This window comes from Puma concolor, chromosome A2, assembly GCF_028749965.1.
Source record: "Puma concolor isolate L17-30 chromosome A2, mPumCon1.1.hap2, whole genome shotgun sequence".
Lineage (NCBI taxonomy): Eukaryota > Metazoa > Chordata > Mammalia > Carnivora > Felidae > Puma > Puma concolor.
Genome location: NC_141668.1, coordinates 160,195,969 through 160,214,646, shown reverse-complemented (window position 1 = coordinate 160,214,646; position 18,678 = coordinate 160,195,969). Strand labels below are relative to the sequence as shown.

The following is an 18,678-nucleotide window of genomic DNA, read 5'->3' as shown; positions in this document are numbered from 1 at the left end:
TGTTCCTGCCCCCAGTGGTCTTGTGTCAGCCCAGGCCCTAGGCTGCTTGGAGGCAGGGCTTGAACTCCTGCCAGGCTGTGCAGCCCGGAGGCCCGAGGCTTCCTGATTCTGTGCTGGGAAATGGTGCATGCCTCTGACCTGCCTCGTACGTGGAGAGGAGCCCCAGAGATGTTTTGGGACTAGGCTTGGCTGCACCCTGCCCCCATGGCACCTGAACTCTCACGTTCAAGCTTTTCCCTGCTGTGCCCTGCTGGCCTTGAAAGGGCAGGGGTGGCTGTTAGTTGGGGGCCAGGAGTCACCTTTGCCCATCTGTCAACGGATCCCCCACCCCCATGTGGGGGATGCTGAGTTGTGAGAACTCATTCCCATACTCTCTTTATAACACGGAAGTCCCCCTCCCCCACCTACTAGTTGGGCCACTGCCAGGTGGGGAGGAGGTAAGCAGGCAGGCAGGGATTGGCTGGTTTAGCCTGGCCACTGCCAGTGTCCCCTAGGTCAGGCGCCAGGGACAAAGACTTTCCAAGAGGAGGGGAGAGGAGGCTGTGTGGATAAGCTGCCCTGGTCTGAAGGTACCTGGCTGGGGGTCTTGATCCTGGGTAGTGAAGGATGCTGCCCAAGGGTGGGGTGGCTCCAGAGAGCCGCTGGGAGCAGAGTGGCTACTGGTGGGTGGTTAGCTATCTCTCACTCTCTGTCTTTGTCTCCCTCTCACTCACTCTGCCTCTCCCTCTGGAATTGTCTAGGTCCTCCTCCCCTCTCTGAATCACTGTTTGCCCAGTGCTGAGCACTCACTATATCTACCCCTGTCTGTCCATGCCCCTCCCATCCCGGTGTGGGGGAGGGGCTCTCCCTCTGTTCCTGAAGAGTCCAGAGAGCTCACCCTTGGGCCCATTTCCTCGGCCTCAGCAAAATCTGTCCCCTCTGCCTCCAGGATGCTGAGCCTGTCCTGGCTGGGACTTGGGCAGGTGGCAGCCTCCCCATGGCTGCTCCTGCTGCTGGTGGGGGCCTCCTGGCTCTTGGCCCGCGTCCTGGCCTGGAGCTACAGCTTCTATGACACCTGCTGCCGCCTCCGGTGTTTCCCACAGCCCCCGAAGCAGAGCTGGTTTTGGGGTCACCTGGGACTGGTGAGTGTGGGTGGCAGGACGGGCCTGGGGCATCGGGGTTGAGGCACTTTCCCAAGGGTGGGGAACGGGGACCTGGGGTGGGGCTGGGGTCTGGGACAGCAGAGGAGGGCTGCAAAGAGCCAAGTTCCCCGGTGTCCCCACAATCTTGCCAGGGGCCACCGTGCAGGGTCCGCTCCCTGCCTGGCCCATGTTTGCTGGCCTCAGGCAAACACATCGCATCTGTGGGGTTTGGCTTCCCCACAGGAATCAGTTCTGACCTCTGCTCCCCTCTCCCACCATGGGGTGCTGCTGGGCTGGAGGAGAGGGGTGGGCTGTGCGCCCTTTTCTTCTGCCTCCTTTTTGTGATCTTGCCTTTCACTCCCAAGATACATCAACGAGCCCCATTGCCCAACTGGGATAAAAGTTGACCACTTCCCCTTTCTGAAGGAATCACCCTGGCCTTGACCTTCGTGACCAAACCTATTTCATTCAGTGTCTGCATCTCGGCAGCCCGTCTTCACCCACTCCTGCCTGGTTCCCACCCCTGTCATGTTTCCAGGACATGACCATGACCTCATCACCCCCCGGAAGCAATCTGGTCCTGCTGACCACCGCAGCTGCCCAGAATCCTTGTCTTCTGGGTTCTCGCACACCACCCAGCCCCGGTCTCCACTTGGCTCTTCCTCACCCCACCTTTCCATGCGGGGAGCCTTCAGGGTCCTAACCCACCCGTCCTCTTCTCTGGCTCCCCAGGCCATTGCCTCACCTGGGGGGGCTCTGACTCCCAAGGGGGCCATCAACTCCCACCACAAATGAATTATAAGCTTCCAGCTCTCCCGTCTCCCCTGTGGTCCTTTCTGTCTTTAACCCAGGAGAGGTTTTTCTGAAATTTCACTTCTGTTAACACCACTACTCAGCTGAAAACCATTCTGTAAGACTGATCATCATTCTAGAGAGAGACCACGTGTTGCCTGGCCAGGCTCTGCTGCCCTCCTGGCCCCGTGCACACCCTGGACCCCCCAAGCTCCTGCTTTCTCTCCTCCACGAGCCAAACCCTTCCTACCTCAGGCCCTTTGCTTGTGCTGCTCCTTTGCCTGGAAGGGCTTCCCTTCCTGCAGCCACTGGGTCGATCCCTCCTTTTCTGGTTGCATTTTCAGCTCAGGTGTAATTTCTACGAGCCTCCCTTGACTTCCCCCCCTGGACCTTGACCTCTGACTTGGTCCTGCTCACACTCAAACAGTTAATTGTCCAGTTATTTGTTTATTATCTCTCTTTTTCTCTCTCTCACTAGACAGTGGCACTGGGTATAGATTGGTATCTATAATGCCCAGCTCAGGAGCTGACATACAGTTGGCACTTAATAACTGTTTGATAATGTCATGGTGGAGGCCTTGTTCTAGGTTTGGATGAACTTACCATCACCTCCCTTGGTCATCCAATGCCAAAGGGAAGGGGCCAGCTCCACCCCTGCCCTCCCACAAACCAGCTCATTACACAACAGGATGCCCTAAGCTTGTCCTGAATGTTACCTGATATTCTGGGTGTTGGCAATTTCTCAGCAAGTTATGGAGGTAGCAGGAATGTTATAAAATTACAGTTCCTACACCTCCTATGAGGGCTTGGCCATGGAGGCTGGTCTTGGTCACTCTTCACTCAGCTGTGTGACCTCAGCTGAGTCACTCTCCCTCTCTGGGTCAATCTCCTCAAATGCCTCAGAGTTCTTAGGGAGCAGGGAACAGTCACAAAAGTGAAAATGACTTGTATTCACCTGTCTGGAGCACCTGGAAGTATTTGTCAGGCCAGGATGGGGCTTCCTGTGGGATTGGAGAAGATGCGTCACTGGGAGGCAAGCCCCCCTGCTTCTCCTTTTGGGAGACGCAGCCTGGGTTTCTTCATTTGTAAAAGGCACGGCTGATGGGGGAGTCCATAGGTTCAGGGGATAGGTTCATAGGTAGTCCATAGGTTCATAGGTAGAGGTAGATAGACAGGTACATAGACAGACAGACAGACAGACAGACAGATGGGATGCACCATGCCAGCTGGTGGGCAGAAGAGGACGTAGGTGGGAGCTGCCCTCCTGACTGATGGGCAGAGCTCACACCTGTGTCCTGGGGTCTGTCAGAGCTGGAAGGTCTGCACACCTTCACCATCTGGGGAGCGGGGGTGGGGGGGAGCTGTGTGGACTGGCCAGGACATGACAGGACATGGGAACGAGCCCCAGTACAAAACGTGAGGCCACCCTGCTGTTCCTGTGGGCACCTCCCTGAGGTTGGAACGACTCCCAGGAGAAGAAAGATCTGACTTCTCAAGCCAAGGTCGGCCTCTCTAGGGGCAGAGAGCGTGTCTTCTCCCTGTGTCCTGGGAGGGACCCTTGCGACATGGAGAGTCTTCCGGGATCCCTCTGTCCCCATGGGAAGGAGCATGAAGAAACAGAGATCCCCTCCGTCTATGCAGAGTCTGGACACACTAACCACGGCAGAGGTTGCAGGGGAACTTGCCGTGGCTCCTTCTGCGGAGGTGATGGCCCCTGTCTTGCTTGTAGGTCCACCTCACAGAGCAGGGCTTGAGGGTCTTAATTCAGCTGGTGGCTGCCTACTCGCAGGGTTTATGATCTGCTTGGGCTCCCATCATTTCTTGCCACCGTGGCATTGCCTGCTCTGTCATCATGCCACAGGTACCCATCTGGAATATGTGGCCATGGGCACTGTGGCAGCATCTGAGGGCCACATACCCCTCCCTGCCAGGCTTCTGTGAGGTCCCTGTGGATTCCAAGGTCCTTTCTGCTCTTGGGCGACTTTGGTCATTGCTTTCTTCTGGACACTGCTTCAGGAGTGTCCTTGGGGAGGCTCAGTCCCAGGTATTGTCTTGGGGGAACCCCAATCTTGGGCATGTAGAGCTAGAGACACCCTCAATCCTGTGTGGTCAGAGTGGGTCTGACGGAGAGACAGGGGTAAGAGGAACTCAGAGGGGAAGCAAGGCATCTGCTGTTTGGGTAGGCTGGGAGCCTTCTTAGAGAAGGAGTTGTTGGAAGGGGGTCTGGTCTGATGGGTAGGTATTTTTTTTTATTTTTTTAAAATGTTTTATTTATTTCTGAGACAGAGAGAGACAGAGCATGAGGGGAGGGGCAGAGAGAGAGGGAGACACAGAATCAGAAGCAGGCTCTAGGCTCTGAGCTGTCGGCACAGAGCCCGATGAGGGGCTCGAACTCACAGACTGCCAGATCATGACCTGAGCCAAAGTCGGATGCTCAACCGACTGAGCCACCCAGGTGCCCTGGGTAGGAATTTTTTAAGAAAAGAAGAGAAAGTATATACTGTGGAGAGGAATAGCCCACTCAAAGGCCTGGAGGGGACAGAGCAAACACCTGTTTTTCTTTTTTTTTTTAATTTTTTTTTCAATGTTTATTTATTTTTGGGACAGAGAGAGACAGAGCATGAACGGGGGAGGGGCAGAGTGAGAGGGAGACACAGAATCGGAAACAGGCTCCAGGCTCTGAGCCATCAGCCCAGAGCCTGACGCGGGGCTCGAACTCACGGACCGTGAGATCGTGACCTGGCTGAAGTCGGACGCTTAACCGACTGCGCCACCCAGGCGCCCAACACCTGTTTTCTTAAAGTTTATTTATTTATTTTGAGAGAGAGAGAGAGAGAGAGAGAACACGCATGAGTGGGGGAGGGGCAGAGGGAGAGAGTGGGAGAGAGAATCCCAAGCAGGCTCCACATGTCAGTACAGCTCTTGAATTCACGAACCGTGAGATCATGACCCATGCCAAAAATAGAGTCAGATGCTTAACCAACTGAGCCACCCCACTGCCTTGCGAGCACCAGGGTTTTGAGCAACCATGAGTTGAGTGCATAAAGAGCAATGCTGGTGAGAGGCAGGGAGAAGGTGGAGGGGACAGCAGAGCCAGCGGGGCTGCAGGACTGTGTAGGGGCAGGGGGTTTATTCTTAGGGTTCTGGGGAGCCATGGAGGGTGTGCAGGTTAGGAGACACAGACATGGGGAGTGGGAGAGATGGAGAGAGAAATAGGGGTGAAGAAAGAGAGAGATACAGAGAAAAAGTGAGGGAGTCAGGACATACAGAGAATGTAAAAGAAACATACACAAACACATATCATCTATCATCTACCCATCCATCTCTCATCTCTTTCCTTTCTCTCTTCATCCATCCACCCATGCATGCATGCATGCATGCGTCCATACGTCTGTCAATCCATCCACCCATCCATCCAAGCGTCCATCCATCCATGCATCTATGCATCCATCCATCCATCTGTCTGTCCATGCATGCATGCATCCATCTATCCTTCCATCCATCCATGCATCCATCTATCTGTCTGTCTGTCCATCTGTCCATGCATCCATACAACCATCTTCCCATTTATCTGTCATCCCTCTTCTCTCTCTCTCTCTCTCTCTCTCTCTCTGTATCTATCTCTCTATCATCTATCTATCTCTATCTATCTCTCTATCTCTATCTATCTATCTATCTATCTATCATCTATCTATCATCATCATGTAGCTCTCCATCATCTAGCTATTATCATCTGGATGTCTATCACCTACCTAAAGAAACATATGAAGATTGTAAGAGTGAAGGGAGAGGGAGACGCACATAGATAGACACACAAAAAGAGACAGACCAACAAAGTTAAGCTGACTTAGTGAGATGAAGAGGTGTAGACTAATAATGCAGGCAGAAGGGGGGATGCAGTGGGAAGTTGTAAGCTTCTGGGGCTGCTGCCTGACCTGGTCTTCCTCCTCCACCCTGCCACCCCCAGGTAAAGAACAATGAAGAAGGCTTGAGGTTCATGGAGAGTCTGAGCTACAGCTTCCGTGATGTTCACCTGTGGTGGATGGGGCCCTTCTACCCACTTCTGCGGTTCGTCCACCCCAAGTTTGTTGCCCCCCTGCTCCAGGCCCCAGGTATCTCTCCCAGGAGCACCCGACCCAGCCACTCCCTTGTCCCTGTTCCCAGTTCTTCGCACCTCTGGACAGACCAGGTTGAGCAGGGAAGTGGGTAGTATTGGTGGAGACCTGCCATTAACCTGCTGGGTGACCCTGGCAGGTCCCTGGCTCTCTCTGGTTCCCAGTAATTTTCAGTTTTGAGTGGTGGAAATTCAGCAATGTTGGTCTAAGAGAAGAAAGGGAATCTATTGACTGAAAAGCTGAAGGAATGTTGTCTTCAGGCGTGGTTGGATCCAGTCTTCAAACAGTGCCATTGGGAATCTGTCTTTCTCTTGTAGTTCTGTGTTCCTTGGTGACAGCTTCACTCTCATGCTGACAAAGATGAGTCTAAGAAGCTCAACCCCAATGAAAACGTGAGCTCATTCTCTGCAGACCCAGAAATAGTTGCAGGATTCTCTTAAATTGGCCTGGCTTGGGTCACAGGGACCAATTCTTCCTCTAGTCATGGCAACTTGATTGTTAAGGGTTAGGGTCATATGTTCAGCTCTGGAACGGAGGATGGAGTGGCATGGCCACCCTCCCTAGCTACTTGGACTGAAGGAGGAAGAGGAGCGAGGTGTTGGTTCCAGAAGGGGATGGACAGGCAGATACCACAGATGTCCATTCACTGGCATCTCTGCTAGGGGGGCATTTCTTGGGTGAGGAAACGGAGGCTCAAGGGGGCTTAATAACTTCTCAAGGTCACATAGCATGCTGAAGGCTTTCTCTTACTTCTGTGTGTTCTTGGCTGCCCTAACTGCCTCTGGTAGGAGGGACCTTTAGTTGGAAGGGGATTTGGGGTAGGGAGATGGCCAGAGTGTTGTGGGGAGCTGGTCTAGAGGCACGAGGGAGCAGTGGCAGCTCTTTGTGGTGGGTGGAGCTCAGCATCTGAGGGTGGCAACACTGTTTGGTCTCTTAAGGACAGAGGAGCCCCTGAGCCTAAGCACTTAATGATAACTATGGGATAGAAGAGAATCCTGAGAAAGGCTAGGTCACACCTGGGCCATGTCTGGGACATTAGTGGGACCATATTTAAGTCCTGCCAGGGACCGTCTATGAGACACACTGAGGTCGTGTCAGATTGTCCTTGGGTCCATTCAGAGGATGCTGTATGAGGCCAGTGTGTGTTACGCATGTTGTTTCGTGTCAGGGCACGTTACCATGTGTTGGGGCCATGTCAGAAGTCCCAGGAGATGTCAGAGGGTTCTGGGACAGGTGCAATATCCTAGGTCCCTTTAAAGCATTTTGTGGAGTGCTGATTTGTGCTTGGGTGTTTTGAACATGTCGGACCGGCAAGGAGCCATATCAAGGCATGTTGGGTGTGTTGTGCCTTATTTTCGGGAGCATCTAAGTACCTAGGGGTAGGTCCATGGGCTCTGCCTTTGCTCTGCTCTGTGCTGCAGCCTGGTCTTGTCCCCCTTCACCTCCCCACTCTGCACTATACAGTTCCCACTATGGAGGTTGGAGGGAGTATGCATTCCCCTGGCTTGGATCCTCCACCCCCCAACCCAAAGCCCATCATGCCTCTTCTCTATGGCCCCTGATGATCTGTCTCTCCTGCCAGCCACCATCGTGCCCAAGGATAAGTTTTTCTACAGCTTTCTGAGGCCCTGGCTGGGTGAGTAACTGTTAAGTGAAGGAGGTTGGGGACAACCTTGGGGTCTCAGGGGAAAGCACTGCCCTTGCCTACTCCTCGTGGCTGCCTCTACTAGGGGATGGGCTCCTGCTGACTGCTGGTGACAAGTGGAGCCACCACCGTCGTTTGCTGACACCTGCCTTCCACTTTGAAATCTTGAAATCCTATGTGAAGATTTTCAACAAAAGTGCAGACATCATGCATGTGAGTTGAAACCCACTGGAGCCTTGGGAAAGGCTTCCCAAGGCCTTGGGAAAGGTTTTCCTGGCTGGAACCTTGGGAAAAGGGGAGTGGCCTGGAGTCCTGGCTTTGCTAAATGACTTTCGGGCCATTCTATTTCTTCTCCAAGCATCAGTTTCCCCATGTGTCAAATGAGGATTATAAGCCCTTCTTAAAGGGTGGTCAAGATGATGTAATGGAATCATGGTCCTGGCACATTGTAGGTGCTCGGAAGGTGTTAGCTTCTAATCTGCCTCACTGAAACTCTGTGAAACTTGAGACACTAATGATGAGGATTGTACAGTAGCTCTTTCTTCACTGAACTGCACCTTAAAACTCATGAGGTTGAAAGAATTTGTGTTTTATTGCTCGCAAGATGATGAGTCCGGAGAATAGTTCTTATTTTGGCTGGAATCACTCAGGTGTCTGTGGCCATGGCTGGGTTTGGGAGACAGCTCTGCTTTTCCAGGCTCAGCTCTGCCACACATTTGGGGCTTGGCTAATGGTTGGCTAGTCTAGGATGGCCTTGGTGGGACAACCAGACTCCTGCATTTGTCCCTCATCTTCCAGTAGGCTAGCCTAGGCTTGATCGCATGGTAGACCCTGGGCTCCAAGAGAACAAGCAGAAACATGCAGTACCTCTTGAAGCCTAGTTTCAGAACAGGCAACCGGGACCTCCACCTTCTTCTGTTGGCGGAAGCAAGTCCCACATCCAGCTCCAATTCAAGAGCTGGAGAAAGAGGTTTTACCTCCTAATGGAAGATCTGCCAAACCTCATTGCAAAGGGTGAAGGTAGAGGGAGGGATGAAGAAATGGAGACATTTTTGCAACAGTCGCCTACCTCTATGATAATGACGAAGATGAGGGTGAGAGCTAATGGTTACTTAGCTCTTGGTGTATATCAGGAACCATGAGAACATGACCTGAGCCCAAGTTGGACACGTAACCGACTGAGCCTCCCCACTGCCCCTCATGCACCAGTTCTATTGCACACGTTGTCTTATCTAATTTCCACAACCATATAAGGTAGAGATGATGATTATTGTCTCATTACGGGTGATGAAACTGAGGCTCAGAGAGGTTAGGGAGCATGCTCCCATTCACACAGCTAGCAAGTGAGCTAATAAATGGAGTTGGGATTCCAACCCGGTTTGTCTGACAACAGAGCAAGTCATCTTAACTGTTACTGAAGCTTTGACAGGTGGAGTCCAGAGGGCAGCAGTGAGTTGACCAAGGGCACACAGGGGTGTAGGAAGCAGAGCCAGGATTTGCACTGAGGTCTCCTGACCCCCAGCCATTGGGTCTTAATAGTAAGAGTTTCTATTCCCACCCAAGCCTGGTCCTCCCTGGAGATGGGTGCCTGGGGTGGAGGACCAGGAGCCTGGGTTTTGGGGAGTCCATCCTGGTGATTGGGGCTGAAGGGGAGCTCAAGGGATGTAGGTTCCTGCCCCAGATGTGCCCCTTTCTCTGTCCAGGCCAAGTGGAAGCGCCTAGTCTCAGCGGGCAGCACCCGATTGGACATGTTTGAGCACATCAGCCTCATGACCCTGGACAGTCTGCAGAAATGTGTCTTCAGTTTTGACAGCAATTGCCAGGAGTGAGTGCTTGCTCAGGACCTGGGAACATGAACCGTAGACCCAAGGGAGTCGGTGGAGAAGGGAGGGTGGCCAGGGTGATCAGATGGGACTTCCTGGAGGAGATGGATCAGAGTGAGACAAAGAAGGACAAGGAAGGGAAAGAGAAAGGTAAGGTTTCAGGTAAGCAAAAATGCTTGATAAAGGCCAACAGGACTAGGATGAATAAAGCATGTGCCACCTTGGGAATGAGATTGGAGGGTTGGCAGGGGGGCTAATCTTAAGGATATTGAAACGTGAAGCAAAGGGGTCTGAGCTTTATCCTGAGGTTCCAGAGATGGAAGGTGGAAAGTGTTTGAGTAGATGAAGGTCATGGTCACAGCTGTTCTTGGACATCGGACTCGAGAGAGGACCAACTGTCACATAGACACAGAATCTGAGGAGGAGGCAGCTTGAATGTGGTGGCGAAAATGGGGCAGATTTGGAGGAAAGTAAGGAGGAATGGGCAGGGGCAGATACTGTGTAGGACAGAAGAGAGATGAGTGTGATACCCAAGGTGTTCCCAGGGTCTGGGCCATGATTCCATTGACAGAGATGGCAGGTGGAGAGAGAAGCATGCCTGAAGGACACTCTGTTTTGTAGGGACATGCTTCTGAGGTTCTGGTTGGAAGGCACTCCTAGGGCCTCATGTGGGTTAAGGAGCTGTTCTCTATGGCCTGACCCTTCAGGAGCCCCAGTGAATATATTGCTGCCATCTTGGAGCTCAGTGCCCTTGTGGTGAAACGGCAGAGGCAGATCTTCCTGCACCCGGACTTGCTGTACTACCTCACCCCTGATGGGCGGCGCTTCCGCAGGGCTTGTGACCTGGTGCACAACTTCACAGATGCCATCATCCAGGAGAGGCGCTGCTCCCTCATTACTGAGGGCTCCCATGACTTCCTCAAGGCCAAGGCTAAGGCCAAGACTTTGGACTTCATTGATGTGCTCCTGCTGGCCAAGGTGGGCTTCCCTGGGATCAGAATTCAAGAGTTAGAATGGACCTTGACTTCAAAAGTCAGATGGGAGAACTTGGACTTGACCCAGCGGGTACTGAGGAGCCATGGCAGGTGCTTGAGGAAGGGAGAGACAGGTCAGGGATAAGTTTTAGACGTGACTTTGTAGAAGGCTGCTTGGGAGAAGAAAGCTGGAGACAGGGAAACCTGCGGGATAGGGCTCTAGAGATGATGAGGGACGAATCCTGTTTTGATGATGGAGCCTGAGGGACTGTTTCAGGTGAGACTCAGGTGCCCTCGAGCTGGTGTGATTCAGGAGGTCGTGCCCTTTCTGCAGGATGAAGACGGGAAGGAACTGTCCCATGAGGATATCCGAGCTGAAGCTGACACCTTCATGTTTGGGGGTAAGCATCCCAGTGTGGGACTGCAGGGGGTAGGAGTCTGTCCAATCCCAGGGACTTGGCAGGTGGGCCCTGGACCACCCCATCCCACCCCATCTTCCCCAACCTCCCTGAGGGCCCTAATGAAGGGCGCTGTCCACCCTCTGGTGCTGAACAAGCCCAGAGACCCAAGCCTGTCTGGCTGCCTCTCAGGCCATGACACCACGGCCAGTGGTCTCTCCTGGGTCCTGTACAACCTTGCGAAACACCCAGAATATCAGGAGCGCTGTCGGCAGGAGGTGCAGGAGCTCCTGAGGGACCGTGAGCCTAAAGAGATTGAATGGTGAGTGCAGGTCCTCATGTCCTGTTCTGGAACCCTTCTCATTGGCTCTGCTCCCCTGCTAGGGAAGGGGAAAGAACTTTTGTTGATTGTGTCATTGTTGCTTAGAGAGACTAGGAGCAGAACCCAGAGGCAAGGGTATGGTACCCAGCCTGGAGAGCAGGGGAAAGCAGGCTTATGCAACAGAAAGATTGGAGTGTCCACATGTATTGCCCTGCTTGCTTGCTATGTGACTTGAATAAAACCAATTCCCTTTTCTGAGTACCACTTTTCTCCTCTGTAAATGGGGGCGGGACAGGTCAGGGAATGTCTCCTCCAAGGGCTGCTTGGAGAACCGTGACAATGTGTGTAGAACAGATGCCATCCAGCGTGTGTTGAGTAAATGAACTTCTCTCCCTTGCTTTTCTGCCTGAAGTTGCACATTTCCGCTAAAGACCCTTGGTGTTAATTTTTTCTCTTATATCTAATTCTCACCTACTATCTATTCCAGGGATTCACAAGTGGTCCTTGAGGGTAAAAAAGTTACTCATTGCTTGGTTCAGTAAACATGTCTACCCTGCCGGCACTTGTCAACTCCATGTCCAGTCCCATTTAAGTCCTACTTGGTCAAGGCTGGATCATGGAGGAAAGAAGGGGGTGAGGCTGGGGAGCAAAGAAGCAAATATGAATTCAGCCCTCTGGGAATGGGTAGTGGACAGTGCTCCAGGCCTTACGGACAGTTTGGGCAAAGGCCCTGATGGAGGAATGCAGAGGTGGGCCTGACGTGTTTGGGAGGAAGTAAACGTGGCTGGATCCTTGTGAAATTTACAGTGTGAAGCATCTGCGAGGCTCCCAGTGAGGCTGGAGCTGGTAGTTGGTAATGGAAGCCCTTCTTGGTCTGCTTTGGAAACCACGTGAAGATTTTCCAAAGGTGTTAGTTCAAGTCTGGGAAGCCAATATTGGATAAAAGATAAAAGTGTTCAGGGATACTGCTCTCAGGGAGGGAGTCTCACATTGGGCAGAAGTGATCAGAAAGTAGGGGCCCACCATGCTCTCTCAGTGGCTGGGACCTGCCCAAGAGAGTGTGGCCTTGGCTTGAATGCTGCTGCACAGCCCAGAGGCCCTCTAACTGGAGGCTGTCAGCCGACTGCACTCCTTGGAGCTGGACATCAAGTTCTTTCTTGAAGGGAGATTCGTGACTAATATAGGAAGGCAGTGGGGAGCCATGGGAGATGTTTGAGCAGGGGAGAGACAAGTCAGATATTCGAATTAAACATATCTGCAAACTGGAGGAGATGAGGTGGAGCCTGGGGGTCCCAGGGAGATTTGGGGCCAAGGGCTGAAGAATGGGGAAGAGATGTTGGACTGAACACTTTGGAGGTAGTGCCTTCAACTTCAAGGCTGGGCTCAGTACAGCAGTTGCGTGAAGTGGAGAAGTGTTTTTGTGTGTCTCTCAACTTCAAACAGTGCACTTGGTAACACTTCAAATGGTGGGAAATGCTTTACAATGGATATAATAAGCCTTTGTCTTTTTTCAATCTCGGGTTTATTGAGATATAGTTGACATAAAATACTGTGTATACAACACAAGGTATACACCACGAGGGTTTGATATACGTATATATTGCAAAAGGAGCACAGGGTTAAATACTTTCCTTACCTCACACAAGCCTCTGCCTTATCCAGCACCCCAATCCCATCCCCACCTTTGATGATCTCTGGTGTGCTTCCAGTGATCATCTCTGCCCACACCCATGTGCCCACAGTCTCTCTCATTTTGCGCCTAGTCTTTTCTCTCCACAGCTGAGAGAAAACACAGAGCATTCAGGCATGCACACTGACAATATAACTTCAAGATCTTTTCCTTTCCCCTCCAGATGTAAGTTTTGGGAAATTAATTTTGAATTACAAAATCCATAATGGGAAGAAGTCCTTTTTTTTCTTCTCCTTGCACAAAATGCAACACTACAGAGAAGGTTAGGTCCACCTTTGTTGCTGTCCCCCCAAGCCTAATCAATCCCCTGTCGCCTGAGGGGTCTCCAGGGACATCAATTTGTCATATGTCCTTTCAGACTTTTCAGAAGGTCTTGTAGCTATGTATTTCTATAGTTATAATGGTTTTAATAGAAACACACACACATTTGGTTACTTGTTCTTTTCTCTTTTCTCTCAACAGTTGCTTTAGACTCCTCTCTAATTGTAAAATTTTTTTTTTTTCAACGTTTATTTTTGGGACAGAGAGAGACAGAGCATGAACAGGGGAGGGGCAGAGAGAGAGGGAGACACAGAATCGGAAACAGGCTCCAGGCTCTGAGCCATCAGCCCAGAGCCTGACGCGGGGCTCGAACTCACGGACCGCGAGATCGTGACCTGGCTGAAGTCGGACGCTTAACCGACTGCGCCACCCAGGCGCCCCGACTCCTCTCTAATTGTAAATCGCACACTTTATTCAGCTCACCCCTCTGTTGGGGACGTTTATGTGATGATTTGCAGTTATGACAGATATTGCTGAATTGCCTTTCAGCACCTCTGTACCGATTTACCCTGCAGTGCTTGATAGGACTAGTGATCTGTATTTCCTCCTTTTGATAACTGTGTAGTATTCCATCAGATGGATGTACCCTAATTACGTAAACATTCCCCTGCCGAGGGTCATTTGTATAGTTTGGAGCCTTATGCTGTAATAAACATGATGTAGCAAACATCCATGTACACACTGATTTTTGCTCCCATGTGAGGATGTCTCTCCAGAACACATTTCTGGGTGTGGAATTGCTGAATCAAAGACCATTTGAGTTTTCACAATGTAATCGCTCTTGACAAATCCACTCCTCTAGACAGATTTTGAGAGTGACAATTTTCTCGCATCTTTGCTGACAGTGTGCATAATGAAATTCTAAAACTCTTGCCAGTCTGGTAGGTGAATAGAATACTTCATTATCCTAATGAATATCACTTTAAGAATGGGTAAAACTGAGCACGATTTTCACATGTTTATGAACCATGCATATTTCTTTTTCTGTGAAGCTTCAATTTGCATAATTTGCCCTTTTTACTTTGAGTTTTTTCTGTTTTTCATTTTAAAATTGATTTGTGAGGACTCTTTACATATAAAGAAAATTAGTTCCTTTTCTGTTATGCAAAAATTCTTTCCTGGATTGACTTTTGACTTTATTTTAGTTTTTGTTCATTTATTTGGAGTCACGTTTATTAACTTTTTTTTATAGCTTCTGTTTTTTTTTTTTTTTTTTTTTTTAATGCTTGGAAAGGCCCTTCCCATTCTAATGCTAAACTGTAACACTTGTTCGTTTTCTTGTAATGGATTTATTTATTAAAAATATTTTGTTTATGGGACACCTGGGTGGCTCAGTTGGTTGGACGTCCGACTCTTGATTTTGGCTCAGGTTATGATCTCGTGATTCATGAATTTGAGCCCCACCTTGGGCTCTGTGCTGACAGCTCAGAGCCTAGAGCCTGCTTCGGATTCCCTGTCTCCCTCTCCCTCTCTGCCCCTTCCCTGCTCATGCTGTCTCTCTCACTCAAAAAATAAATAAACATTAAAACAAATTTAAAAATTCACAGATCTGTGTTATATCACAGATCTGCTGCTGGTTCTTATCTTTCTCAGAAACATAACACTATGACTTTGTCAGACATCCGTGGTTCTATGGACATTTAGATTGTTGCTTTGGACTGTCGTATGGAAAGTTCCTCTCTAGTCCCTTGGACCTAAATATCCAGAAGGTTTCCATCTAATGACCGCAATGAACCCCTTGGTGTTCATGTCTTTATCTACCTGTCTGAGAATGTCTCCAGGTTCTATGCTGAGAGCCAACTTGCTGGGTCATGAAACACACATCGCCTTTCCTTGACCATGCCGATGCCTTGCAGAGTGGTGGCTCCTGTCCATACCTTTACTGTCAGTGCGTGGGGTCCCCCCACCCCGGTGCCTCAGCCAGGCTTTACCATCACCCACCTTGTTAATTCTCACCTCGAATACATATGAGGTAACATCCCATTGCTATATAATTTCCATTCTGGTAATCGGCGACTTGGAGCATCTCTTCACGTGTTATTTAGTTATTTCTTTTCAATGGTTATTTATTTAGTTTTGAGAGAGAGCACAAGCGGGGGAGGGGCAGAGAGAGAGGGAGAGAGGGAGACACAGAATCCAAAGCAGGCTCCAGGCTCCGAGCTCTCAGCACAGAGCCCGACGCGGGGCTTGAATTCATGGACCTCGAGATCATGATGTAAACCGAAGTCATATGCTCAACGGACTGAGCCACCCAGGCGCCCCATCTCTTCATGTTTTAAATCTCTGAGTTTGAGCTCCCATGAATTTCTAGATCATGTCCTTTGTCTACTCTTTTGAGTCGCCTGCCATTTCTCTTGTTGATTGGTAGGAATTCCTTGTCTATTCAAGATATTCTTCTAGATCCATATATTTATTGCAACTATCTTCTGTGAATCTCTCATCTGAATGTTAATTTGGTGCATTGAATGGAGTGTTTTGTTAAACAGAAATCCTTAATTCTGTGAATATGTTTTCTTTTCTCTTCTGTTCTCTTCTTTCTTTCTTTCTTTCTTTCTTTCTTTCATTTCCTTTCTTTTTGTCTTCTGGTTTATGTTTTGGGGTTTTAAGAATTCTTTCCTACTCATAGGTAACAGAAGTGTCTTCTATATTACATCTTCTTTAAACTTATTTCTTTACCTTTCACGTGTAAGAGAAGACCCCATCTTATATGTAGAGTGCATGATGCTTCAGTTCTTTTGGAGTGTGTGTTGGTGCGACTGTGGGGGTGTCTATGTCTGTGTCTGAACCATCCCTTGTCTGGGGGTGGTGGGGCCTCCTTTACCAGATGCTACGTTTTCACCTATTCACCTACTTGTCTCTGAGCTCTCTATCTTGTTCTGTGGGTCTGTTTTCCTGTTCTTGCAACAGTGGTTTGCTGCCTTTTAATTTAATTTAATTTAATTTAATTTAATTTAATTTAATTTTTTAATTATCACCATACGTTTGTAATGGGTCTTAATATCAGGTGAATGGATTCTCTTTTTTGGTCTTTTAAATCGACATACATTTTGAACTTTAAGTTTTTCAAACTGAATAAGATTGCTAAGCTCCAAAAACACCAACTAGATTTTAATTGGATGCATTGGATACATTAATTAACTTAGAAAGAATCCACACCATTATATTAGGTATTCCACCTAGGAGGGTGCCTTTTATTTGTTGAAATAACCTGGTAAGTCCAGCAAAGAGATTTTTTTCCTTTTTAAATAAATTGTATAACTTTAGACTTTCTAACTTTTAAAGGTACTGTGTGAATGTTGGGCTTTGTTCAGAAATACTTAAAAATTTTTTTTTTAATATTTATTTTTGAGAGAGAGAGAGAGAGCAGGGAGGGGCAGAGAGAGAGGGAGACACAGCATCCGGGGAGCAGCTGGAGGTCTGCGGGAGTGTGATTCGATCCCTGGCTAATCGTTGGGGGGCTTCCTTAGGGACGACCTGGCCCAGTTGCCTTTCCTGACCATGTGCATCAAGGAGAGTCTGCGGTTGCACCCCCCGGTCACAGCCATCTCCCGCTGCTGTACCCAGGATGTCGTGCTCCCAGATGGCCGGGTCATCCCCAAAGGTGCCCACAAGACCAGGGGGAGGAGCCTCGCGGGCAGGAAGAGGTGAAACACTTCCTGACTGGCCCCTCCCCTCCCACAGGTGTTATCTGCCTCCTTAGTATTTTCGGGATCCACCACAACCCATCCGTGTGGCCAGACCCTGAGGTGCTGCCTCCCCCTCCCTCCCCTCCACCCACCCTCATGCTTGGCCACTTCCCTAGCGGGGCCTAAGGGAGGGCTCAGGGTTCTGACCGGGCAAATCGCTCCCTCCATGAAACGCACACCTGTGTCTCCAAAGCCGGCTGTCCTGAGAAACCCCGTCCAACAGTCCCGCCTCTCTCCGCCCCCAGGTATACAATCCTTTCCGCTTTGACCCAGAAAACATCAAGGAAAGGTCTTCCCTGGCTTTTATTCCCTTCTCCGCGGGACCCAGGTGAGCACAGTGGGCATCGGAGGTGGGGATGAGGTGGTGAGGGCAGGGGCCTGGGCCTGAGATCCCAGACGTGGCTGTGGGGGCGGGAAAGGGGGTGTTGAGGATGGTTCTCCTTCTCTCCCCTCCTCCAGAGGTTGGGGGTAAAGGCCTGGGCAGTGGGGGGTGGCTGGGTCCAAGGAGGGCTCCGCGGTGCGCTCAGAGCCCCTTCCCTCTGTCTGGGAGCTCAGGGCTGGGATCTGAGCCAAGCTCAGGGACCCCCATATGGGGGTCCCGGGCACGGTTAGTCCCCTCCGGTATCCCTGCGGGCGGGGCTGGCGGTCCCGGGCCAGGTTCGGGGCGCGACGGGACCTGCTGGGGTCCCTGGCGAGTGAGTTCCCACTGCCGCCCGCAGGAACTGCATCGGGCAGACGTTCGCACTGACCGAGATAAAGGTGGTCCTGGCGCTCACGCTGCTGCGCTTTCGGGTCCTGCCCGACAAGGAGGAGCCCCGCAGGAAGCCGGAGATCATCCTGCGCGCCGAGGGCGGGCTTTGGCTGCGGGTGGAGCCGCTGAGCGCGGGCCCCCAGTGACCCGCCAGCTCCCCCTGGCTTGGGATCCACCCCGTCCCTACACACGCCCCCTGGCGGATTCCCAGGACTAGAACTGTGTGGTCTCTTCTGCCGGGGCGCCACTGACAGCCAGCAGGGGGCGCGCGGGACCTGCGGGAACGCAGTGGGAGGGGGAGGACGAGGGGTGGGGTGGAGGGGAGGCTGGTGTGTGAGCGCAAGACCCTGGCAGCCATTCCAGCTGACCATGGTCCCCCCCTCCCCCCGCCATGCTGATTGCGGGTTCTCCCACAGCCCAATAAGGGCTTTTATCCTGTAGGCAATTGGGTGCCATGGAAGGTGTTTGAGTAGGAGAGGGACCACCGTTAGAGACTGACTGAAGGGCATGTTTGAAGCTCAGGGTCACAGTGGAGAACCCATAGTGCCACTACTCTCTGGCCACTCTGACCTCTGTTCCTATCTAATATACCCAAACTTTTCTTACCCCAGAATCCGTCACTATGTTTCCATGGTCACTATGTTCACTGAAACAAACATAGATGCGCTCTCCTGTGTGTCTGATCATTGCAATCATTGTATCCGTTATGTGGTCTGTTGTTTTGCTAGTTTTCACTGGTAGGGTTAGTGGTCGCGTGTGCCTGCTTATCTTTGCTTGAGTATCCATTATCATATTTGAAATAACATGTGTAGAACTTGGAGAAGGTAGCTTTCTCTAGGAGGCATTCTTCGAGCCTTGCTGGTCAAGGATGATGTTAAATGGAATTCAAGGCTTGTGGTGCCAAGATCACTAAGGCAGTTTAAATTCCAGCAGAGGTCACACTTGCAGTCCCCTCTGCCGGTGTCTTCTCCCCCTGAGCAGTGTAGCTCCTGGAGGCTTCCAGCTATGTAAGGAGGATCTTCTTACAACTTTTCTTTCCC

General features: G+C 50.8%; 1 protein-coding gene across 3 annotated transcripts; it reads left to right on the top strand.

Moving 5' to 3' along the window:
* The first annotated feature begins 415 nt into the window (after nucleotides 1–415).
* LOC147583691 (cytochrome P450 4F6-like) lies at nucleotides 416–18,314 on the top strand. Of its 3 annotated transcripts, none has more exons than XM_086698782.1 (13): nucleotides 416–569; nucleotides 929–1,121; nucleotides 5,881–6,025; nucleotides 7,611–7,664; nucleotides 7,759–7,886; nucleotides 9,377–9,498; nucleotides 10,204–10,474; nucleotides 10,805–10,871; nucleotides 11,061–11,190; nucleotides 16,669–16,802; nucleotides 16,883–16,947; nucleotides 17,133–17,215; nucleotides 17,607–18,314. In XM_086698782.1, the coding sequence occupies exons 2-13, from the start codon at nucleotides 930–932 to the stop codon at nucleotides 17,782–17,784; spliced, it is 1,569 nt and encodes a 522-aa protein (XP_086554908.1). In that variant the 5' UTR covers nucleotides 416–569; nucleotide 929; the 3' UTR covers nucleotides 17,785–18,314. The 3 variants fall into 3 exon arrangements, with proteins under 3 accessions (XP_086554908.1, XP_086554910.1, XP_086554907.1); XM_086698784.1 differs by having other exon boundaries at nucleotides 511–662; nucleotides 10,330–10,474; XM_086698781.1 differs by having other exon boundaries at nucleotides 516–662.
* Nucleotides 18,315–18,678: the final 364 nt, after the last annotated feature.

Excerpts from the sequence above, each read along its gene's own strand:
- LOC147583691 (XM_086698781.1), top strand. The coding sequence starts at position 607 with ATGCTGCCCAAGGGTGGGGTGGCTCCAGAGAGCCGCTGGGAGCAGAGT. Across the intron at positions 1,122-5,880 it reads TTTGGGGTCACCTGGGACTG|GTAAAGAACAATGAAGAAGG; the intron begins GTGAGTGTGGGT and ends TGCCACCCCCAG. Across the intron at positions 10,872-11,060 it reads TGACACCTTCATGTTTGGGG|GCCATGACACCACGGCCAGT; the intron begins GTAAGCATCCCA and ends GCTGCCTCTCAG.